Source organism: Rana temporaria, chromosome 10 (assembly GCF_905171775.1).
Source record: "Rana temporaria chromosome 10, aRanTem1.1, whole genome shotgun sequence".
Taxonomy (NCBI): Eukaryota; Metazoa; Chordata; class Amphibia; order Anura; family Ranidae; genus Rana; species Rana temporaria.
This window is the reverse complement of record NC_053498.1, coordinates 68592470-68617071: the sequence shown is the minus strand read 5'-3', so window position 1 is coordinate 68617071 and position 24602 is coordinate 68592470. Positions and strand designations below refer to the sequence as shown.

The 24602-nt window shown below is 41.4% G+C and overlaps 1 protein-coding gene across 1 annotated transcript in view; it reads left to right on the top strand.

Annotated features, from left to right (window-relative positions):
• Positions 1-1331: 1331 nt before the first annotated feature.
• LOC120915131 (zona pellucida-like domain-containing protein 1) overlaps positions 1332-24602 on the top strand; it is a 44952-nt gene continuing 21681 nt past the window's right edge. Inside the window, exons 1-7 of the mRNA XM_040325390.1 lie at positions 1332-1395; positions 6546-6644; positions 11156-11382; positions 14687-14874; positions 21033-21105; positions 22103-22200; positions 22916-22996. Of these exons, the coding sequence (XP_040181324.1) occupies positions 1383-1395; positions 6546-6644; positions 11156-11382; positions 14687-14874; positions 21033-21105; positions 22103-22200; positions 22916-22996 (779 nt within the window). The 5' untranslated portion in view covers positions 1332-1382. The remainder of the gene's footprint in view (positions 1396-6545; positions 6645-11155; positions 11383-14686; positions 14875-21032; positions 21106-22102; positions 22201-22915; positions 22997-24602) is intronic.

The following is a 24602-nucleotide window of genomic DNA, read 5'->3' as shown; positions in this document are numbered from 1 at the left end:
GTCGTTCCCGCATCAAATTTTTCTTTTCTTTTTATTTGCGTAAGTCGTCCGTGAATAGGAAAGGACGTAATTCACGTCTAAGTTAAAAAAATGACGTCGGTGCGACATCATTTCGCACAAATCACGGCGGGAAATTTCAAAACGGAGCATGTGCAGTTCAATTGGCGCGGGGACGCGCTTCATTTAAATGAATCACGCCCCCTACCCGCCCAATTTGCAATACGCGCCGAAAGATACACTACGCCGCCGTAACTTACGGCGCAAAATCTTCCTGGATTCGACTTAGAGCCAGGTAAGATACGGCGGCGTAGCGTATCTCTGATACGCTGCGCCAGTGCAATTCTATGTGAATCTGGCCCAAAAACTTTTCTTTCACTCGTGGTTAGTGTTTAGTGTTTAGTAGGGTTACTATTGATCAATAGCCATTTAGAGATAAAGAAGCGGAGGCTTTGAAACGTTATCTCTATGCTTTGATGTCACTTCCGATGCGACTCAGAGTGTGTTCCATACTGGTTCCGAGACAACAAGACAGATGTCCGGCCGGTTGTTCCTCTCATGTTGACATCTACACACCACCATCCACCAGAGACCCGTTGAGTGACCGCAAGTACTGTTATATACCTATTGTTCTTTATATTAGTGTGAGTAGCCATTTGGCTGACTTTAATTAAAAATACCATTTGTTGCATCTTCTGCTGCACTTTTTTTTTGCGCACCTTATTTTTTTCCAGTTGGTACCACGGTGCATTTGTATTCAGCTAATTGTTGTCCTTTAGCTGGTTGAAGCTTCCAATACTTTATATTTACACCCCATGTTTCTCACCTACCTCCATAAAGATTCACAAATGAAATATCACTTTTGTAGGGATAAAGAATGTATACTAACACAGAAAATATAATGTTCTGTTGTGTTATTAATGTTCTGATTAATAAATGCTCACATTACGTCTTTAGAAACAAATACAGTTTGTCTTTTTTGGTATTGTCCTTAAGGGAGAATTAACATTTACTTTGTCATTTCAACTATTTGTTCATAACAATATCTGTACATAACTGATGCATAAAATAAATGTATAGCGTGGTATGTCTGTGTTTTCTTAGTCCATGAAGAAATCCATCCAAGTGCTCAGAGCCATGTTCCCATTTAACTAACATTACATTGCAGCAATGCCTATTGTGATGGTTCCTATATGAAAACGAATCTGTTTTCTTGTTATTGTACTTGTGAAGGGTGAGCTATTGAGACTGAAATCTCAGAATGCCTACAGCCCCCCAGTTAGAATATGAGCTGATGCTTGAAAAAAATCACAATCCCATCTTCACAGTATAAAAAGCTACGAGGACTCATATTCATATCCAACTTACGATCCACAGCCACCAAAATGTCCATGGCAGGTAAGGAATATTTTTTCTCTTTAGGTTTTCTGAGATACTGTAAACAGTTAATAATTTTATTGTATGTTTTTATTATTACATTTATATATATATATATATATATATATATATATATATATATATATATATATATATATATATATAGACACAACTGCAATAATATGGTAAATCCACAATCAGTAAATTTGGTATGTATTTATTGAGTGGATAAATCTTTCACAGTGCTATTGCAAATTTTAATACTCCAACAGCAAGATTATTAAATGTTCTGTCCATTTGCGTTGGCACATATAGGTTTTTTTTACACCCATTACTGGCTTTTCAGTATTTTACCTTACAGTAAATGCAGCAGTAAAAGCAAGACTCACCTGTCTGACTTGGTAAAATCTGTAATTATGTGGAACTTGGATGTCTGACAGGAGGATCTTGATGTTGCTGGTGATAAACTTAGCAATTTTCAAGCCATTTCTATGAACAATGTGAAACAATCAAAACTATTGGTTGCGAGACACTGAGGGCCTAATCCTCAAAAGAGATACTCCGGCGTAAGCCGTCGTATCCCTGGTTCTAACTTTGGAACTGATCCACAGAATCAGTTTTCCAAAGTTAGGCAGAAGATCCGACATCTGTAAGGGACTTAAGCCCCATACACACTATCAGTTTTCCTGCAGGTTTTCTCTTCAGGTTTACCAAAACCATGTAGTGCAAGGGCCTGCCTGATTGCATACAAATTGAAACTCTTGAGGTTGGACCACATATTAGATGGTTTTGGTAAACCTGAAGAGAAATCCGGCAGGAAAACTGATAGTGTGTATGGGGCTTTACACTGCCGGATCTTAGGATGCAGTACCGCATCGGCCACTGGGGGCATTTCGAGTCGAAATGCCGCTTCTGGTATGCAAATTAGCACTTAGGGTGATCCACAAAGCTTTTCAGCTTCTTTTTTTTGCCGTAAGTTTTAGTTTGCCAAGTGTAAAACTAGGGCTGCTTTTACATGGTGTAAAGTTAGTAACACCATGTAAAAGCACATTCAAGCGACGGCATTTGGTATGCATTCCCGAGGGAGAACTCCACGGCAATTTGTAAAATCAAAACCGGCATGGGTTCCCCCCCAGGAGCATACCAGGCCCTTAGGTCTGGTATGGGTTGTAAGGAGACCCCCCCTCCACCGAAAAATCGACGTAGGGGGTCCCCCTACAATCCATACCAGACCCGTATCCAAAGCACGCTACCCGGCCGGCCAGGAATGGGAGTGGGGACGAGCGAGCGCCCCCCCTCCTGAGCCGTGCCAGGCCGCATGCCCTCAACATGGGGGGGTTGGGTGCTCTGGGGCAGGGGGGCGCACTGCAGGCCCCCCCACCCCAGAGCACCCTGTCCCCATGTTGATGAGGACAGGACCTCTTCCCGACAACCCTTGCCGTTGGTTGTCGGGGTCTGCAGGCGGGGGCTTATCGGAATCTGGGAGTCTCCTTTAATAAGGGGGCCCCCAGATACCGGCCCCCCACCCTAAGTGAATGGATATGGGGTACATCGTACCCCTATCCATTCACCTGGAGGCAAAAAGTTAAAGTTATTAAACACACAACACAAGGCTTTTTAAAATAATTTATTAGTCTGCTCCGGAGGCCCCCCCTGTCTTCTTTATTAGCTCTAATACCAGGGGGGGCTTCTTCTTCCACTCTCCGGGGGTCTTCTCCGCTCTCCGGGGGGGGTTTCTTCTTCCGCTCTCCGGGGGGGGTCTTCTCCGCTCTCCGGGGGTCTTCTTCTATCTTCGCCGCTCTCCGCTGTTGACTCGGCGCACCACGGTTCTTCTGCAGCTGTCCGGTGCCTTCTTCTTCAGCGCTGGCTGCCTGCTATCTTCGTGTGTTAGCTCAATTACTAGCAGGCAGCCATTGCGGTCTTCTGTGACATCAGGTTCTTCTTCTCCCTTCTTCCGATGTTGACACGTCGCCTCTTGTCACTGCAATGATGGAAGCGCGCCTTGCATCCCATTTATATAGGCCTCACCGTCCCATCATGCTCCGGCAGGTACCCACGTGGTGGGTGCCTACCCACGTGCACCCACCACGTGGGTACCTACCGGAGCATGATGGGACGGTGAGGCCTATATAAATGGGATGCAAGGCGCGCTTCCATCATTGCAGTGACAAGAGGCGACGTGTCAACATCGGAAGAGGGAAGAAGAACAGAAGAGAAGAAGGTGACGTCACAGAAGACCGCGCTGGCTGCCTGTTAGTAATTGAGCTAACACACGAAGATAGCAGGCAGCCAGCGCTGAAGGAGAAGGCACCGGACAGCTGCAGAAGAACCGGGGTTCGCCGAGTCAACAGCGGAGAGCGGCGAAAATAGAAGAAGACCCCCGGAGAGCGGAGAAGACCCCCCCCGGAGAGCGGAAGAAGAAACCCCCCCCGGAGAGTGGAAGAAGAAGCCCCCCCTGGTATTAGAGCTAATAAAGAAGACAGGGGGGCCTCCGGAGCAGACTAATAAATTATTTTAAAAAGCCTTGTGTTGTGTGTTTAATAACTTTAACTTTTTGCCTCCAGGTGAATGGATAGGGGTACGATGTACCCCATATCCATTCACTTAGGGTGGGGGGCCGGTATCCGATAAGCCCCCGCCCGCAGACCCCGACAACCAACGGCAAGGGTTGTCGGGAAGAGGTCCTGTCCTCATCAACATGGGGACAGGGTGCTCTGGGGTGGGGGGGCCCGCAGTGCGCCCCCCTGCCCCAGAGCACCCAACCCCCCCATGTTGAGGGCATGCGGCCTGGCACGGCTCAGGAGGGGGGGGCGCTCGCTCGTCCCCACTCCCATTCCTGGCCGGCCGGGTAGCGTGCTTTGGATACGGGTCTGGTATGGATTGTAGGGGGACCCCCTACGTCGATTTTTCGGCGGAGGGGGGGTCTCCTTACAACCCATACCAGACCTAAGGGCCTGGTATGCTCCTGGGGGGGAACCCATGCCGGTTTTTTCTTTGAAAATTGGCATGGAGTTCTCCCTCTCAGGAATGCATGCTGAGCGACGCTGTCATTTTTTTTTTATAATTATTTGTTTTCCCGGCGCGTATATTTTTTTTCACCCATCGCAACTTTAGTGTCCCATCGCAATCCACAAAGCCCGGCGTCAATTACGTTCGCGCGCTGCACGTCGGGAAAATTACGTCACACGCATGCGCAGTACGGCCGGCGCGGGAGCGCGCCTCATTTAAATTTTAAACGCCCCCCGGAGATGAGGACCGCCTTGCGACGGCGGCACTTAAGTTACACCGCTCAAAATTTCTAGGTAAGTGCTTTGTGGATCGGGCACTTAGGTAGAGATTTTGCGGCGGAGTAACTTAAATGTCAAAAGTTAAGTTACGCCTGGTTTTTGTGGATTTGGCCCAATATATATATTTTTTTTTACAGCAGACATTGCTGAGAACTTTGAGCCAGTAAGGGTTCGAACCCACCTGCATACACTTATAACAGATAAAGGAATAGCAGACTTATGCTGGCCATACACGAAAAATCGTCCGAACAAACTTTCGAAAAATGAACGTGAGCGCAAACAATATTGCCATCATGTAATGGCCAATAAATCGTTCAGTGGGCATAAATTAAAACAAATTTGGTTCGTTTTTTTTTACATATACCTAGCGCAGAAAGTTTGGACGGGAAACACATTAACCTTCCGATTTATCGTTAGTTCGTCCAAAATTTCCAAACTTGTTCTTCGTTTTTGGCTCAAAACGTCCCAACGATTATTGATTTTGTGCCCATTAACTGTTCGATAAACGAACGAACTGACTGAATGACCGAATTTCGGCTGATTTTTTGTATAGTGTATGGCCAGCATTAGCGTCTAGCTTTTTTGTTACCATAAACATCCTTTTAAACAGGAACTCAGATCCCACAAAAAAAAAAAAAAAAATTTGTTTCTAATGGTAGCATGTTTTTAATGTCTGTGTGAATACTGGCAGACAGTGAAAATATGGTACTTTGACTATTGACTTGCTGCATATTAAAACCTTCATTAAGTGATAGCACACAGATTGCACATATTTACCAACCAAAGTAAATGCTCCAGTCTGATAAAATATTAAATGATTTACCATATGGAAAGCATACTGCAGATTTCCATCTTCAGATTTAAAATGTTTAACTGCAAATATATTAGAGTATAATCAGACTGTGTATGTAATTATGTATTCTGACAGATGTATTTAGTTACGGATAGTAGTATGGAATTACGCCCCTCTCTTCCCGTTTGTAAAGACTTTTCCCAATATTATAAAGTTTGTCTTTACAAATTTGTGCCTATTTAGCCAAAAGATCATGTGTGAGGTCAGGTTCTGATGTTGGACAAGAAGATCTGTCTCACACATGTTCTAACTCATCCCAATGGTATTCAATAGCGTTGAGGTCATGGCTCTGTGGAGCCCACAAAGTTGTAAGCACAAAATGTTTGTATATGTTGTAGCCTTAACAGTTCCCTTTACTGGAAATTCCCGAACTGTCACTTGGTTTAGGAATGGGATGTCCAACAAGTTCATATAGATGTAATATCAAGGTGGCCAAATATAGTGGGTTATTTACAAATGGAAAATCCACTTTGCACTACAAGTGCCCTGCAAGTGCAGTTGCTGTATATCTGAGGGGGACAAATATGCAAACCAAAAAAACATATTTTTAGCTTGCACATGATTGGATGTTAAAATCAGCAGAGCTTCCCCTTATTTCAGATATTCCCCTCAGATTTACAGTGACTGCACTTCCAAGTGCACTTTCAGTGTATTTGCAGTGCACTTGTAGTGCAAAGTGGATTTGCCTTTTGTAAATAACCCCCATAGTGTATATTATTCTCCACAACTACATACAGACCAAGCTGATTAGCAAAAACTAGGATTAGGAAAAACAGTAGCACTAACATTTGAACTGTATGAAAACGGTATTTAATTTTGTCAAAATGTTCTTTTTTAAATGGGCCCCTGCAGCAATCCCCTACTATCTCTGTCATGACACAAGGCAGTGGATATGACTGGCATCTGTAGGAAGAAAGATAGACACTAATGAGTGAGGCACACATCTCTTATTTTAATAGTAGCCCTCAACAATCTCTCTACACAGTTTTTTTTAAATACACTACTAATTTAAACTAATTATTTTCTTTTAGGTGTAATGAACACAGCTGCTATAATTCTATTGTGTCTAATGACACAAAAGTGTCTGGGAGTGACATTAAATTGCTCATCCCTCTATAACAGGTATCCAGGTATGTGCTAGCTACATATCTATCTATCAATCTATCTCTGTATATAGCTATGTAAGAATAATAAGAAAATGATTAATATGTATTAATATGTATTTTGAAACCTGTATATTTTATTGGTTTATTGGTGGAAAAGAACTAGGAAGGTGAATTAGACCCCTTCAGATATCACAAAAGTTTGCAAAGGACAGCTTCGATAGTACAATCATTTTATTCAAAGTTGAAAACTTACATATCATATATTGAGTTATAAGAACAATATGGAAATGAAATAAATTAAATAGATGCACAGGACAGCTTTGAATTGCTTGCAAGATCAGTGAATATGTGTTCTGTTTTGCATAAGTATATTTGTATAAGTATATTTTCAAATATTATGTACTTTTTATATGTTTTGTACTTTTATATGTTTAACTGACCCAAATATCTTTAAGTAAAATTAAAGCCTAACTAACTAACTAACTAACTAACTATTTTTTAAAAATGTTCCCTCCCCACTCCTCCTACCTATCCGGTCTACCCTGTGTAAAAAAAAAAATAGATCTGTATACTTACCTTATTTCAGTCTGTTTCGGTTCGATCACATGATCCTGCAGCTCTCACTCTCCTGTGTCATGGAAAGTTTGACAAGAGCTGGGAATCCTGGGAGCCGAGATATAAGCTGAAAATGATTTGTGCTGCACTATACCAACCATATATTATAAAAAAACAAATAGACAAGGATCACCCTAAAAATAAAAAATGAAAGTCCACACGTATGTATCACTAGATAAAAGTCCTTGATTTCCCGATCTTTATTTCTTCCATGATAAGAGAAACATCACAAACTGCACACACCACCACCGAGCTGAGATGTCCCCCATAGACTCCCATGGCCCAGTCATTATCAGCACTCCCTCCTCTGCCCTGTAACTGCAGCTTACTGACACAGGGGAGTTGAAGCTACAGGTTCATGTGACCAGAGCAGACTAAAAAAAGGTAAGTATACAAATCTTTATTACACAGGGTAGGTGGGATGGGCATGAGGAAGGGGAATTAACTTTTGTAAGAGTAGTTAAAGAGAAGGTCCAGCCTGGGTCAAAAAAATTTAAAGTCGGCAGCTACAAATACTGTAGCTGCTGACTTTTAATATAAGGGCACTAATCTGTCCAGGGAGCCCGCAATGTCGGCCCCCCAGTTGATCTTTGGATCGACTCCTGGGTGCTGCCGCTGCCATTGCTGGTAAGGGAACCAGGCAGTGAAGACTTTCAGCTTCACTTCTGGTTCCCTACTGTGCATGCGCAAAGTGTTCTGCGCTTTATAATTGGCCCGGTGGTGGGGTAATGAGGACCTTCCGGGGGATCGGGAAACAGCCTGTCTCTGGTTGCCTGACGAAGAGGTCCTGTGTGACTTCGAAACGTTGCTATTTTTGTGATGGTTTCTTTGCAATACATTTTTTGGACGTTTTTTATACGATCCTTGGTGTGCTGGCGAATATATTCACATGATTGCTGTTCCAGTTCCCTTCTGGTGTTCGCTTCAGCACCCTCTTTTTCACATTGGCCATTCTCCAGGAAGGTGTGCAACTGGAATATTTATCGTGGTTGTGGGGAAGGGGACCTGTCAAAACTATTTCCCCCGTTCCCCCCTCCCTCCTGAAAGGTGCCAAATGTGGCACCGGAAAGGTGGGGCATATAAGCGAGAGTTCCACTTTTTGGGTGAAACTCCACTTTAATGTTAGGCTTTAGTTTCACTTTAATTGCTAGAGTTTACATAGAAGGCACAGTCTGGGTTATTGTGCGGGAATTACTGACTTTTCTGTTGATCCCGTCAGTTTAATTTAATTCCAGCTACCATTTGTCTTGTTGTAGTCCATAATCATGCCATATTACCCACCCAATGTACAGTATACTGCAATAGTACATACTGAATTATAGCATATCTTTTATGATGTCTACATTTTGACAGATATATATTTATAAGAATCACCTAATGCCTCGTACACGATCAGGCTTTTGTCCGACCAAACTCACATCGGAATTCTAATGGAATTCTATCGGAGGAAAAGAGAACATGTTCTCTATGTAAACTCTGATGGAATTCCTTTGGGATATCCGATGGAAAAATTCTGATGGGATCACACACGGTCGGAATTTCGATGGAAAAAGTCTGTCTGTGTACGAGGCATTACAAGTCATTATTGCTAGTTTTCTACTGGATTCAATCGCCACCATATTGACTTAAACCAAACACATATACTGCTCCCGACATAAATGTTCTAGCAATATGTATTGCTGTAATAACCCCCTAAGGGCCCCTTAAAGTTCCAAGATACAAAAATTCTACAGATAAAAGCTCTATTTCAAGTTCAATAACATATCAAGTAGACTTACCACAAGTGATAATAAAGACTAATAATGAAGTCCAAAAGAAAAAAAAATCTCTATTTAGAGTTCCCTCTACCAATAAACCAAGTGTGAAAGTGTATTTTTAATTGTGATGGATATCTGAAGGATATAAACAATACATAAATATTAAGTAAGGTTGGATACACATCTATGTGGGTTCAGGACTACATGTAAATCTTACCCTTTCCTGGACCTGCAGCAAAAATATGCTACCTTTAGCAGACGCATGGGGTGCCATTAATTCTTAAAGTGTTTCTAAAGTCTGATGTTTTTTACCTTAATGCATTCTCTGCATTAAGGTAAAAAATCGTCTGAGTGCAGCTCCCCCCCCCAGTGCCCCTTATACTTAACCTGAGCCCGACCTCGAACCAGGCCTGTGCATAAGAGGCTTTTTTGCTCTCTCCCTCCTCATAGGCTCAGAGACAGCAGAATATCACATACCTGGTCTTGATGCCAAAATGATGAGAGGTTTTCTACTTGTGGCTCAGTGCAAAACACCCCTGAGGATGGTGACAGGGGATACTGAGCCCAAAGAAGCAGGGGTTGCCAGCTGTACTGAAGATACGTAGTGCTGTAGCAGTGAGACCTCTGCAGATGGGAACCAGATGTAGAGGGCAGCTGGTCCTGGGGAGGATACTGGATCATGCAGGCAGAACACAGCATAAGAGTGGCAGTAGGCAGATCATAGCAAGCAGGTCATAGCAGGCAGGGCAAGACCTGGGGCCAGGAGCAAGTGCCAGGGTAGAAACACGGTAGTCAGAGGAGTGTAGTCAGGGGCTAGCCGAGGTCATACACAGGAAGCAGACAGGAACAGATCCATTGAGCAAGCTGAGGTCAGAGCTGGGAGAGAAGCAAGGATAAGTCCAGAAGCAAGTTGGGTCGGTAACAGGAAATCCAGAAGTATAAGCACACAGGTACACAGATAACAGGGAACTAAAGTCCAGTCAGCAGACTGGAAAGCATATGTCATCCTTATATAGGCCAGAGTGTGCCAGAATCTATCGCACACAGCGTGCACCCAATGGCTCATTTCCATTACGTTTGTGCGCATTTCTGCACAAACGGGCGCGAACATGCTGGATTTTGGCAAAAGTGCCAGGTTTCTGAGCCAATTTTCTCTGGCCTATGCCCTGACATTGGCTCCCACTGCTGTTAATCACAGCCAATGAGGAGGGAGTGGGTCTGAGCCATACTTTGTGTGACTTGCTATGGTGGGCACTCAGTGGGGGGTAGGAGCCAGGAGCACTGGTGGGGGAAGAGGAGGTTTAGGGTTGCTCTGTGCAAAGCCATTGCACAGAACAGGTGAGTATGACATGCTTGTTATTTTAACAGAATGGCTTTACCATCACTTTAATTCTTAATGACAGCCCCACGCACTACAGTATGCTTTGCCATGCTGGGAAATGCATAGTACTATATGGTTTCCCTGTGGCTGCCATTTTAGAAAAGGTGCAGGGACCTTTTTCCTGTGTTTGCGCAGGTACAGCAGGCCAATAAAAACGAGGGGGCAGGGAAAACGTAAGGCCTCGTACACACGACCAAGAATCTCGTCAAGAAAAACCCATAGTCTTCCCTGACGAGATTCTTGGCAAGAAATTCTTGCCCCCCGAGTGTACTGACTTTCATTTCAAAAGAATCGTGGTTCTCTTGAAAGGAAAGAACGAGGTGACGTCATCGCGTACGACGAGAATGCGCTCGTCACATTCGATGCCGTCGCCGCCATCTTGCTTCACCCTACCTATGCCGTGGAAGCTACCGCGCACGCGTCAAAGTCATTTCGAGCATGCCCGGGTTTCCACGGCGACAGGTAAGTATATACACTCTCGGGTTTCTCGTCTGGAAACAGGCAAACGAGAATCTCAACGAGAAAAAAGAGCAGGTACACACGAACAGCTTTCTCGGCAAGAAGCAGTTTTCTTGCTGGTTTTTGCTGAGAAAACTGGTTGTGTGTACGAGGCCTAATAGTGTGAACCTAGCATAATAATATTTGTAATAGGAATTTTCTTGTAAATCTTTGTAATATGAACTTTCTTGGGAAAGGGGAAAAGATCTGAAACACTTACAAGCAACATTTTAAATGTATTTTCAGTACAGATGTATTTTATGTTCTTCTTCTTTCTTCATCAGTAAACAGTGATATGACGGTCACTTGTGGTCCATCCAGTATTGTACTGTCTATTAATGCCTGCCCTATTCAGTACGCCGTGTTTGACCCTGCGATGCTGGCCCTTAATGGAAACCATAGTCTGGGCTATTGTAATGGAACTATTGACACTTCTGTTGAGCCTCCAGTAGTAACTTTTAACTTCCCAATTAATGATACCACACAAAATTCATGTGGAAATGTTATCACGGTAAGCGTTAATATTATGTTTATTATTAACACATTAAGCTGGTATTTGTCATAGAAGTAATAAAAGCAAAACTGAATATGATCTTTAATGTTTTCTTAGTTTATACGTTTAAAAGTAGCATCTTGCCCAAGTATGGACAATACAGACATTACAAGTCCTGCCAACTGCCATCCTCTTGTCCAATAATAGTAGCTCAATGGCCAATAGAGAGACTCTTGTTAAATGGAGGGCGGTGGGTGATTTTAAAAGCAAAACTTTTTTCTTTTTTTTTTGGATAGAGTAAGGGAAAGTTATAACCCCTGTCCGTTTTTTTGGGATGGGGGAAGGTATCTGTGTCACATGGGGGAGATTATCCTTCACTTCCTGTCCCAAAGTGGAGGAATCCTGGGGTGTCACCAGAGTCACCAGAGCTAGTATTATTTTCTCCACAATCTGCTTAATGGAATTTCTGACCTCTATATTCCTGTGTCTTTTATGGAATCCCTGTACCTGTTTATGTTCTCCAGTCTTCTCTGTTGTCTTTATGATCTGTTGTATACTCTTCATACAAACTTCCAGTAAATCTTCATAATCTGTTTCAGAGAAATCTCTAAAACCGCGTATACACGACCATGTCCTAGAAAAAACAACGTTTTTTTCAACGTGATTCTTGTCAAGCCTGCCTTGCATACACACACGATCGTGAAAAAAAAAATGTTCGAACAAAGCGCGGTGATGTACAAAACGTACAACGGCACTATAAAGGGGAAGTTCCATTCAGATGGGCTGCTTTTGCTGATTTTGTGTTAGTAAAAGTTTGGTGAGAGACCATTTGCGCTTTTCAGTCTTCGTGCTTTTCAGTCTGTTACAGAGTGACAAATGTGCTATCTCCATTACACACGCTAGTTTTACCAGAACGAGTGCTCCCGTCTCATAACTTGCTTCTGAGCATGTGCATTTTTTTCACGTCGTTAAAGCCTGCACACGACCGTTTTTCACGACGTGAAAAACGACATTGTGAAAAACGACAACGTGAAAAACGACAACGTGAAAAACGACAACGTGAAAATTTAGAGCATGTTCTAAATTTTTATTGCTCATTTTTCACGTCGAGAAAAATGCTCTGGAGCCTTTAATGACCATTTTAAAAAATTGCATTTTTCACATCATGAAAAACGGTCGTGTGTACGCGGCATCTGAGATATAAGTACCCAAAGGCTAACATGATGCAGGACAGGGGTTTTTTATGAGCAATGGGCCTGTCTGCCAAAGAAAAAAAAGTGTGGCGTGCCCAACGTACCGTGGCAAAAATTGGGTGTGGTTTTCTGTAGCTTTCAGTAACTTTAAGCAGTGCCTTTGTTACATAGTAAAGTCAAGATACCCAGTGGTTGTGGGGTTAATTGCCTTGTGTGGCTGTTTGGCTCCCACTCAGCACCTTGCTGGCTGGGTTGCCAACCCCCCACACAATTTTTTTCACTGACTAAAAATATGAAAAATGTATCGACATTGTGCATTTTTTACTGACAACCTTGAAATGTGACAAAAACTCCTATTATAAACAAAAAAAAAATGATGAATCAGATGGGAAGGAAGAAGGGATTTTTACGGTGCTTGCAAATAATAATGAGTGACAGGATAACCACATCTAGGCAAAATATATCATTGTTGTAATGATATATTTTGTCTAGATGTGGTTATCCTGTCACTCATTTTGTTTATTTTTATTCTTGTATAGTGTTGTAAAATCCTTGATTGATTCAGATATCCCCTGATGAAGCTACCAGGCGAAACTACATGTCGGGATAATATACAAATTTTGAAACAACTGTTGTAGCCAAGTACCTGCTTAAATGTAAATGAGTAAATGAGTGAGGCCCCGTACACACGTCCGAGGAACTCGACGGGCAAAACACGTCGTTTTGCTCGTCGAGTTCCTTGTGAAGCCGCTGAGGATCTCGGCGAGCCAAGTTTCCCCGTTGACTAACGAGGAAATAGAGAACATGTTCTCTATTTGGCCCGACGAGATCCTCGTCGGTTTCCTCGGCCGAAAGTGTACATACGGCCGGGTTTCTCGGCAGAATACAGCTCCGATCGAGTTTCTGGCTGAATTCTGCCGAGAAACTTGGTCGTGTGTACGGGGCCTCAGGGTTTTTTAGGCCTTTTGATACTTGAGCAAATGTTTATCAAAACAATATTTTCACTAAAAATACATTCAAATCATTATTACCAGACACAAAGATATCAAAACTTACAAAATTTTAGTTATAATTTTTCATTTATAACTTTTTGAGTTTTGTAAAAGAACCCCGATTCATAGATTTTCTGAAAGCACATGACCTATAGAACAAAAAAAAAATCATTATTAGCAGACACAAAGACAGCAAAACTTACACAAATCTGCCTAAATTTCTACTAAATATTTAAAAAACTGTATTGAGTTAATAAATAGCAAATATTTGTAAATTTTAAATTGTACCTTTTTGTGAAACAGTGAAAATCAAAGGTACACAAAACTGTATTTCAGCAATTTAGTCAAAAAAACTGAAGGTTATAATTTTTTAATAAAGCTTTTAGTGTTTTGTAAAATCCCCAAATCATACATTTTCTGAAAGCACAAGACCCGCAGAACAAAAAAGATGCTACTGATTTTTTAGGCACCGCTAGTTGCCCAAATGTTTATCACAACCATATTTTCACAAAAAATACACTAAAATCGTTATTAACATACATAAATACAACATCCAAAATTACTGCTAGATTCCTTCTGCTACTTGTTCACATGGGGATACCAAAGTATATGCCTGTGTGAGGCTGTGTTTGCCCACATGGGGATATACAGATGTTCCTTGTGCAGGTAAACACGGCTTCACACTGGTGTACACTGTAGTATGCACTATGTGAATGAGGCCCTACTATGTTTCTTTTTTGTTATTTTTATACAATGTTTAGAAAAATAAATAAAAGTTGGGGGGAGGGGAGGAGGATTTGGTAAACCATCAGGGGTCTAAACCCCTGATATCTCTTTTCTATGTTCACTCCAATGCGAATGGGTTCTCCACATCCAATTCGCAATAGCAGGAGATTTTGAACTGCTCTCTATAGAGCCGCTTCACATATCTCCGCAGCAGGTCCGGTGCATTTTGCTAAAAAACGCTGTACGTCTTTAGGTCCATTTCAGGTCTGAATTCAGACCAAAATTTGGGCTGAAATTGGACCTAAAACAGTGAACCAGGATGCATCGCACCCCTGCTGTGAGATGGATGTGGCAATGGTGTGAACCCAGCCTAAACGTTTAAAATCTAAAGATTATTTTTTTCTTTCACAGATTGAAAACAATATTGGAGCTGGAGAATTCATGCAATTCTCAAACGTACAGACAGTGGTAATCTCGGGATATGTGAACACTCCAGCGACATCAGAGACAGGTCTCATTTCCTATAGTACTAACCTGAACTACAATTTCTCCTGCTACTACCCCCTACAGTACTTATTAAGCAACATTGAATTGCTAACGTGAGTATATAAATGATAGATTTAAATACAATTTTAAAAAGTATATATATATATATATATATATATATATATATATATATATATATATAGTGAATAAATGTAGCGCTTTGTGTATAAATCTATTAATATCTAATAAAATAAAAGTGCATATGATCATGAATCATAACATGAGTGATGAATAGTCCATAAATTAAATTGAATAAATTGAGGCTCTTGTTATGATCAGTGTTTCAACGCTAATCCACCAATGTGATCGTTCCTCCTCAAAAGGAGTGCACACCCCCACCTATAAAATTGCGTGCTCACCTCCCAGATGAGTTAAAACTCATGAACAGATCTCCCCTCGAGTTTAAAACAATCAATGGCAGGTAATCCAGCTATTTCTTATTGGCAACTCAGCACACTTGCTTCCAGGGAAACAAACAACCTCTCAGCTCTCTTCCTCTAGATCTACTGAGGAAGGCCTGTAATTGGCCGATTTGCGTCTAGAGGGAAGGAGCTGATAACGTAACATCTAGACAGGCACCGTGAGTATGTAAGATGACGGCGTTACTGTGGGTTTTATACATGTGTTTTTAAAGTTTTTATCTTGTAAGGGCTCTTTCACACGGAGCGGATCCGTATTGATCCGCTCCGTTAGCCCGTTTGGCTCAACGGGGATTCCTCCATAAATCCCCGCTGAGCTATCGGCGGACATGGCGGTCCCCGTACACAGTGCAGAGACCGCCCTGTCTCTCCTCCGCTCTCCCCTATGGGGAATCAGATGAATACGGACTGTGTGTCCGTATTCATCTGATCCGTTCCGCCGGACGGAAGAAAAATAGGATTTTCTTCCGTTCGCAAAAGCGTATCTTTGTGGACGCGGATGGTTGCGGACGTTAGCGGATGCATCTTTCGCTAATGTCTGCAATCCCATAGGGAACCATTACAAGTCCGTAAACGGACTTGTAATAAACGGACCGTTTGTCCGTACATCCCCTATGGGGAATCGGATGAATACGGACCGTGTGTCCGTATTCATCCGATCCGTTCCGCCGGACAGAAGAAAAAAAGGGTTTTCTTCCGTCCGCAAAAGCGGATCTTTCACACATACGGACAAACGGTCCATTTATTACAAGTCCCTATGGGATTGCAGACGTTAGCGGATGATGCATCCGCTAACGTCCGCAACCGTCCGCGTCCGCAAAGATCCGCTTTGCGGACAGAAGAAAACCCTATTTTTCTTCTGTCCGGCGGAACGGATGGGATGAATACGGACACACGGTCCGTATTCATCCGATTCCCCATAGGGGAGAGCGGAGGAGAGACAGGGCGGTCTCTGCACAGTGTGCGGGGACCGCCCTGTCCGCCGACAGCTTAACGGGAATTTACGGAGGAATCCCCGCTGAGCCAAACGGGCTAACGGGGCGGATCAATTACGGATCCGCTCTGTGTGAAAGAGCCCTAAGTGTGATTTGTTTTTGGGGGCTTTTAAATACATTTTGAATACAGAGAACACTATAGTCTCTCTATTTATCATTTACATGCCCCGAAATCCCTGGAATCTTGAGCAAAAGCTTTTTTTTGTTTGTTTCCCTGGAAGCAAGTGTGCTGAGTTTCCAATAAGAAATAGCTCAATTACCTGCCATTGATTGTTTAAAGGAGGAGATCGTGTGAACTCGAGGGGAGATCTGTTCATGAGTTATAACTCATCTGGGAGGTGAGCGCACAATTTTATCGGTGGTGGTGTGGTGTGCACTCCTTTTGAGGATGAACGATCACAGTGGTGGATTAGCGTTGAAACACTGATCATAAGAAGAGCCTTTATTTATTCTATTTAATTTATGGACTATTTATCACTCATGTTATGATTCATGATCATATGCACTTTTATTTTATTAGATATTAATAGGTTTATACACAAAGCGCTACATTTATTCACTTTAATTTTTGCAACCAGTGTGGTGTATCACTCAGGCCCCGTACACACGACCGAGTTTCTCGGCAGAATTCAGCCAGAAAATCGATCGGAGCTAAATTCTGCCGAGAAACCCGGCCGTGTGTACACTTTCGGCCGAGGAAGCCGACGAGTTCCTCGTCGAGCCAAATAGAGAACATGTTCTCTATTTCCTCGTTGTTCAATGAGGAAAGTTGGCTCGCCGAGATCCTCGGTGGCTTCACACAGAACTCGACGAGCAAAACGATGAGTTTTGCCCGTCGAGTTCCTCGGACGTGTGTACGGGGCCTTAGAATGTTTAGCAGCTGCGCATGTTTATTATAGATTATTAACACTAGGATTTAGTAGCACGATATTTATATACATTTTTGTCGCTAGTTTTTTTTTCATATATATATATACACACTGTTGACAATTATTTGGCAAGTTGTATTTTTGAGGATTAATTTTATTATTGAACAACTACAGTGCTCTCGGTCAATCCAAATTGTTAGTAAACCTCAAACCAGAATATTTAAGAAAGTAAAAGTGAGATTTTTCTTTTCTTAGGAGAATATATATCATTAGGACAAAAAAATAGAACTAAAGAAGAATGGACTTTATAGGCACACATTTAAGATATGTAAAATTTTAAGGTTTATAAATGGATAAAGTTAAAAAATGATTTCAACCACACATTAAAACAGATGATACTGAGTGACCCCAAAGGACTTCAATGACATCTCCAACATAATTATATGTAATAAACAAAGTTGGTACACTCATAGAATACAGGTAACCAATATGGCATCCAGTGAAGATGAAATGCGTGGAGAAGTTAAATCACAAAATGAGGTCACACAGCAGGTTTGCCCTACATGTTACTCGCATAAATGCGCTTCTTCAGGAGCTTACAAATCTGGTTAATATATAGAAAGACATACAATACGTATATTATAATATTCAAAATGAAAAAAAAAAAAAAAAAAAAAAAACGTAGTTAGATATATGTAAATTAATGAAAACATTGCTTTGACAACATCCAGCAAACAACCCACATCCCACAGCCACTGGGGGCAGGAAGCAGAGCCCTCTGCAGGGGCACATATATACATACATGTGTATAAACATCATTTATAGGGAATTGCAATATAGCAATATGCATATATAAATGAACAGCCTGATTGATACATCGTGGGATACTTACGTGGCTGTGGGATGTGGGTTGTTTGCTGGATGTTGTCAAAGCAATGTTTTCATTCATTTACATATATCTAACTACGTTTTTTTCCATTTTGTATAATGTAATATACTTATTTTATGTATTTTTATACATTAACTAGATTTGTAAGCTCCTGAAGAAGCTCATTTATGCGCATAACATGTAGAGATAACCTGCTGTGCGACCTCATTTTGTGATTCAACTTCTCTACGCATTCCATCTTCACTGGATGCCATATTGGTTACCTGTATTCTATGAGTGTACCAACTTAGTTTATTACATATAATTATGTTGGAGATGTTATTGAAGTCCTTTGGGGTCACTGAGTATATAATGTTTAAATGTGTGGTTAAAAATGATCGCCGCCATTACACTAGGAAAAAAAATAATAATAAATAACAAAACTGCCATAATTCTATCCCCTATTTTGTGGATGCTATGACTTTTGCGCAAACCAATCAATATACGCCTTTTGCGGCTTTTATTACAAAAAATATGTAGAAGAATACATATCAGCCTAAACTGAGGAAAAAAATTGGTTTTAAAAATATTTTGGGGCTATTTATTATATCAAAAAGTACAAAATATTGTGTGTTTTTCAAAATTGGCACTCTTTTTGTGTTTATTGTGCAAAAAATAAAAACCGAAGAGATGATAAAATACAACCAAAAGAAAGCTCTATTTGTGGGAAAAAAAGGACGTAAATTTTGTTTGGGTACAGTGTGGCACGACCATGCAATTGTCAGTTAATCACAGTGCTGTATTGCAAAAAAATGGCCTGGTCATTGAGCAGCCAATTCTTCCTGGGCTGTATTGGCCAGCCCCTCTCTCCAGCCACCCCCTTTATAACTAATGGATAGATGGATATCCATGACCGCAGCCATGGTTAGCATGAATCTATCCATGGCTGCCGCTGCCAAACCCTATTCAGGCGTTCAGCCCCTTTTTTGATGTCGGGTGCCTGAATTGCAGAGGCGGGGTATTTTTTGAAGCATCTGATAAGAGCCATAGAAGCCATAGAGCCTATGGCTCTAATAGGCTTCAAAAAAGGTGGACTGCAAGTGCAGAGCATTCCCCTTGCTTTCAACCACGGTGTGTTTGAAAAGCGTATAATTATTTGTTATTATAACACTGAACCGCCTCTCAGCCAAAAAGGTAGCCTGGGTCTTATACCCCTTAACCTAATTGGCTGAAGACAGAGGTGCTCCGATTGGACGCCTATCAAAATGGAAGAAGACAGAAGGGGGAAGCATGGAGGACACAGGAGCCATCCCACAGCTCGCTGCCGTCACCCGGTGCCTGACCTGCCACTAAGATGAGGTAAGTGCTGGGCAGACAGTGGGTGGGTGGGGGGGCACAGCAGTGTCATTTGATTGGCACAACTGGTGGCATTTGATGGGCACAAGTGGATGCATATGATGGGCACAAGTGGTAGCATTTCATGGGCACCAGTGGCATATGACAGGCACAAGTGGCTGCATTTGATGGGCACAAGTGGCTGCATATGATGAGCACAAGTGGCTGCATATGATGAGCACAAGTGACTGCATTTGATGGGCACAAGTGACTGCATATGATGGGCACAGTGGCTGCATATTATGGGCACAGTGGCTGTATTTGATGTGCACAATGGCTGCAATTGATGGTAGAATGGCTGCATTTGAGGGGCACACTGGCTGCAATTGATGTCACAGTGGCTGCATTTGATAGGCACAATGGCTGCATTTGATGTTTTTTTTTTCAGCATGTTTGTGCCCTAAAAATTTTGAGCACCAGCCGCCACTGATATCAATGTGTGTACAATTGTTGGGCAACTTTTAGTGTGCACAATTATTATGCACTTTAATGAAAAACAAAAAAAATCCCATATCACTTTTTTTTATCTGTTAAAGTGAGAATAACAAACAGCTCAAAATTGTCAAATAAACATTTCACATAAAAAAAAACACTGACCAATATAGTCACCCTTCTTTTCAATAACAGCCATAAATCATGGAATAAGCCATGGAATCTGTCAGTTTCTTGATCTGTTGACAATCAACTTTTTGTGCAGAAGCAACCACAGCCTCCCAGACACTGTTCAGAGAGGTGTACTGGTTTCCTGTGGAGTGGAGTACTTTGATGCATGCGATGGAGCATTGTCCTGCATAAATATCATGGTCTTCTTGAAAGATGCAGATTTGTTCCTGTACCACTGCTTGAAGAAAGTGTCTTCTAAAAACTGGCAGTAGGTTTGGGAGTTGATTTTGAGTCAATCTTCAACCCGAAAAGGTCAAACTAGCTCATCTGTATTAATACCAGCCCATACCAGTATCCCACCTCCAGCTTACTGGCATATGAGTCGAAGTGGAGCTCTGTGCCCATTGCAATGTGCCTGTAGACAAGCAATAAGAACAAAGGAGGCATCTGCTCCACACACCTATTTGATTCAATGCCTTTATTGCCAGGAGACATTTACTGTATGATTATTTCTGTTTTGCAAAATACTCCAGTAATCTCAGGATATCAAACACTGGAAGAAGCAGGCGTCCTCTACATGAGTTTAGACATCACATAAGAACAAGGATAATATCATCACTATAAACACATACAGGGGCTGCCCACTTATAACTGTATGTAAAAAAAAGAACATTAGAATTTGTATTTGCAAAATGGCATTGTTTCCTTGGATATGTTAAAATGTAACATGTTTTAAAAGTATAGTTATCCTTTTAAATACAGCCCTGGTAGCATAAATTGTCAAGACTGCGGTTGTACAACATCTGTGCTGGGACTGCAAATGGGGTTCCACAATATTGTTTGGGGTTTCAGGGGTTAGAAAAGATTTCCCCAATGTAATTCTGTCAAGTAATACAGTTTTACACCCCCAAAATATAGAAAATGTACAGCATCCTGAGAAATTCAATTAAAAGCAGACAAAATCTGTTATTGATATATAAAATATGTTAATATTAGTATGCTGTAATTTAAAATATAAGCTAATTTATTTAACTAATTATATCAACATGAATTTACTTTCAGATCTTCAGCAAATGTTGCTGTCAACACAAATAATGGTAGCTTCATCAGCACCTTAAGTATGCAACTATATGCTGTAAGTATTCTTATTATAAACAGTGCATTTTAAGCTATATAATATACTATACTATATAATATAGCAATATTTATATTTGTATATGGAAGTCTAGAACTGTAATTTTTTTGCTTTGTAAAATAGTATTTAATTGTGGGCTAATTTATAATTCTACTTGGTGTTGGTCTAATATTGAAGGCTGATAATAGTATAAGGAGCTCCCTATCTGTTGGCCTTTTGGGTGCCTCCTGTTATTGTCTGCACTGTATTGTCTGAACAATTCCCATTCTGGAACTGGTAATAGAAGCAATAATAACCAGAAAGAGCAGGGCTTACCACTGCTGCTTCCCAAGGCACAAAATAGTGCAATCCTTCTGATCCTATTTCTCATTATCAGACTAATATAGTGGTTTATTTACTAAGGCAAATAGGCAGTTTACTTTGCAGAGAATTGGCCCCAGAGCTTAGTAAATGTGGTGAAGTTTACTTTGTAAAAAATATACAATCATGTGCAAGTAAAAAATAAATAAACATTTTTGCTTGCACGTGATTGGATGATCAAAGTTGGCAGAACTTCATTCCCTAAGCTTTGGGGCAAATTCCCTTGCAAAGTGCAACATCCCATAGTTGCTTCCAATAAAAGCAACTACTCCTATTCTTAATGAAAGAAGCACACAGGCTGCCATTTTTGGACTACTTTTTTTTAAATGCTGGTTGCCTGGCTGGTATTGACTTTTATGTTTTCTGTGTCACCTATCTGCAACAAACATGTGAGTAGCTCAGAGATTGGTGAAGTTATCATCATTATGATGGCCAGGCAATTAGCATTTCATAAGGAAAATTAGCAATGGCAGCCTACAGATTTATCTTATTTCCATTAAGTTTCCATTAATGAATTAATTAAATAATTAATTATTTTACGTTTCCATTAAGTGCAACGCTATGCTTGTAAAAATAAAAGCAATTCAGTATACACATCTATATTTCTATGTTGCTTAAAGGAATATGTTTTTTACAGGATGCAAATTTTACCGTACCACTGCAAGTTAATGGAACGGCACTTCCACTAAAACAGAATGTATATGTTCAAGTGAAAGCCACAAATTTAACAGCAAAGTAAGGTTTTGTTTCGCTGCTTACCCTGAAAGTGTTTCGAGTATAATGCCCCCCAGTACAAAAAAAAAAAAAAAAAAAACACCCTTTATAAGGAGATGCTGTATACTTACTTGGTGGACCATGCCTTTAAAACCCATTGTGTAGCAGATCCTCTGCCAGTGCAGGTATCCGAGACTTTGATTTGTGTCAAATACCTGCTGTACACTTTCCACTATCCATGCCACTACAAGACAAGACATATTCTCCATCTGGAGGAACCACAGAGGAGCAGCTATTCAACACACTCCAAGCCTCGTACACACGGCCAGTTTTCCCGTCAGGAAACCCGATCGTGTGTACCAGGCATCAGAAGTGTTACATACCTGCATTAGCCATGGATATGCTATGTGATGGATAAGTCTTCCAGAACAGTATGTACAAAGTATCTGCTTTTGGGTGTATGTGTGTGTGTGGGGAGGGTTATTTTAATTTGAACCTCATAGTGACAAAGTCACTTTCAGCCACCTATATGTTTTAGGATTGTAAGAGGTTACTGAAGCACACCTATACAACCATCATGCAGATTAGGAGATCCTAAACATACCTAATTTATAATTTTAGCATAAATTAATTAGAAAATACTAGCACCAAATTCAAATATGTATTTATATGTTCCACACTAAACATATAACTGAAAATCAAGTTCTAATTATGTTTTTTCCGCTTTTTCATCTAGCTTCAACGTTCTCCTGGATGAGTGTTTTGCAACTCCATCACCACTGTCAACAACTACTGACAAATTTAGCTTATTGACCGGGTAAGTTGTGCTTCAGTGGCTTCAGCCAAAGGCCTGCTGTAGAGGTGTATGTTCACAATAAGCGGGCTCCTTATAGCTTCAACTGTATGGAAGCAATGACTAGTTCAGTAAAGTGATGCCCATGAGTTCTCTTGTCTGCTGAACTGTTGCCTTTCTTGAAGGGGTTCTTTGAGTTGTTCATGGCATTCATTATCCAGGGCCAGATTCACGTAGAAGTGCGGCGGCGTAACGTATCGTAGATACGCTACACCGCCGCAAGTTTTCATCGCAAGTGCCTGATTCACAAAGCACTTGCAATGAAAACCTACGCTGGCGGCCTCCGGCGTAAGCCCGCGTAATTTAAAGGGGCGTGTGCCATTTAAATTAGGCGCGCTCCCGCGCCGGACCTACTGCGCATGCTCCGTTTCGAAATTCCCGCCGTGCTTTGCGCGAAGTGACGTCATTTATTCGAACGGCGACGTGCGTAGCGTACTTCCGTATTCCCGGAAGTCTTATGCAAACGACGTGAATTTTTAAATTTCGACGCGGGAACGACGGCCATACTTTATACAGCACATACGTGTGCTGTGTAAAGTTAGGGCACCCAAAACGATGACTAAATTTGCAATGGGAAACTAGACTAGCAGCGACGTAGCAAACGCGAAAAACCGTTGTGGATCGCCGTAACTCCTAATTTGCATACCCGACGCTGGTTTACGACGCAAACTCCCCCCAGCGGCGGCCACGGTACTGCATCCTAAGATCCGACAGTGTAAAACAATTACACCTGTCGGATCTTAGGGCTATCTATGCGTAACTGATTCTATGAATCAGTCGCATAGATACTCGGAGAGATACGACGGAGTATCTGAGATACTCCGTCATATCTCCTTTGTGAATCTGGCCCCCAGTCACTAGAGCACCCACTACTTTATAACAGGTATGGGGTATGATTTGTAACTTTACCTTTTAGGTGAAGTGAACACAATGCACAGGTTAGGTACACAAGTACTGTATATTGGCAAGAGGGTTTGAAGACTCATTTAAATGCTCCATGACCTAACCATCAGCTCAGTCCAGACATTTTGAGAATGTGCTCTACCAGAAACAGCAATTTGGGAGCTTTAGAGGGAGGAAAGGGCTGGCAATAGCCTAAGCTGCAATTTGTTCACTACATAGATTGTGTCTTGTCTGATCATCTTTCCAAGCCTTTAATGCATGTTCTTTGTTTGCAAAAATGTCTGTTAAGTTTTTAAAGCCTCAGAACTGGGTGCTAAATTTACTGTATGATACCTACCTATTCAATATGTCAAAAGGGGTGAAACAATACTAACATGTGTGGATTGGATACCCTTGAAAATGACAAAATGAAACAGGTGGGAGAAGGAGAGGGTGGGAGCTCACGGTATAAAGATTAAATGACAAACTTGAAATAAAAACCTGTAGTAGCTTAACCAACCCTGTGGTATCACATATCTATGGAACTTCGCTCACTATACAAGTATAATTAGCAAAAAAGATTTGTTGGTGTCAAAAATAAGAAAAATACATTTAAAAAAACATCCATTAGCATTAAAGCTATAAAAACAAAAAGACCATCTCTGGACAGGTGGTGCAATTCCACCCA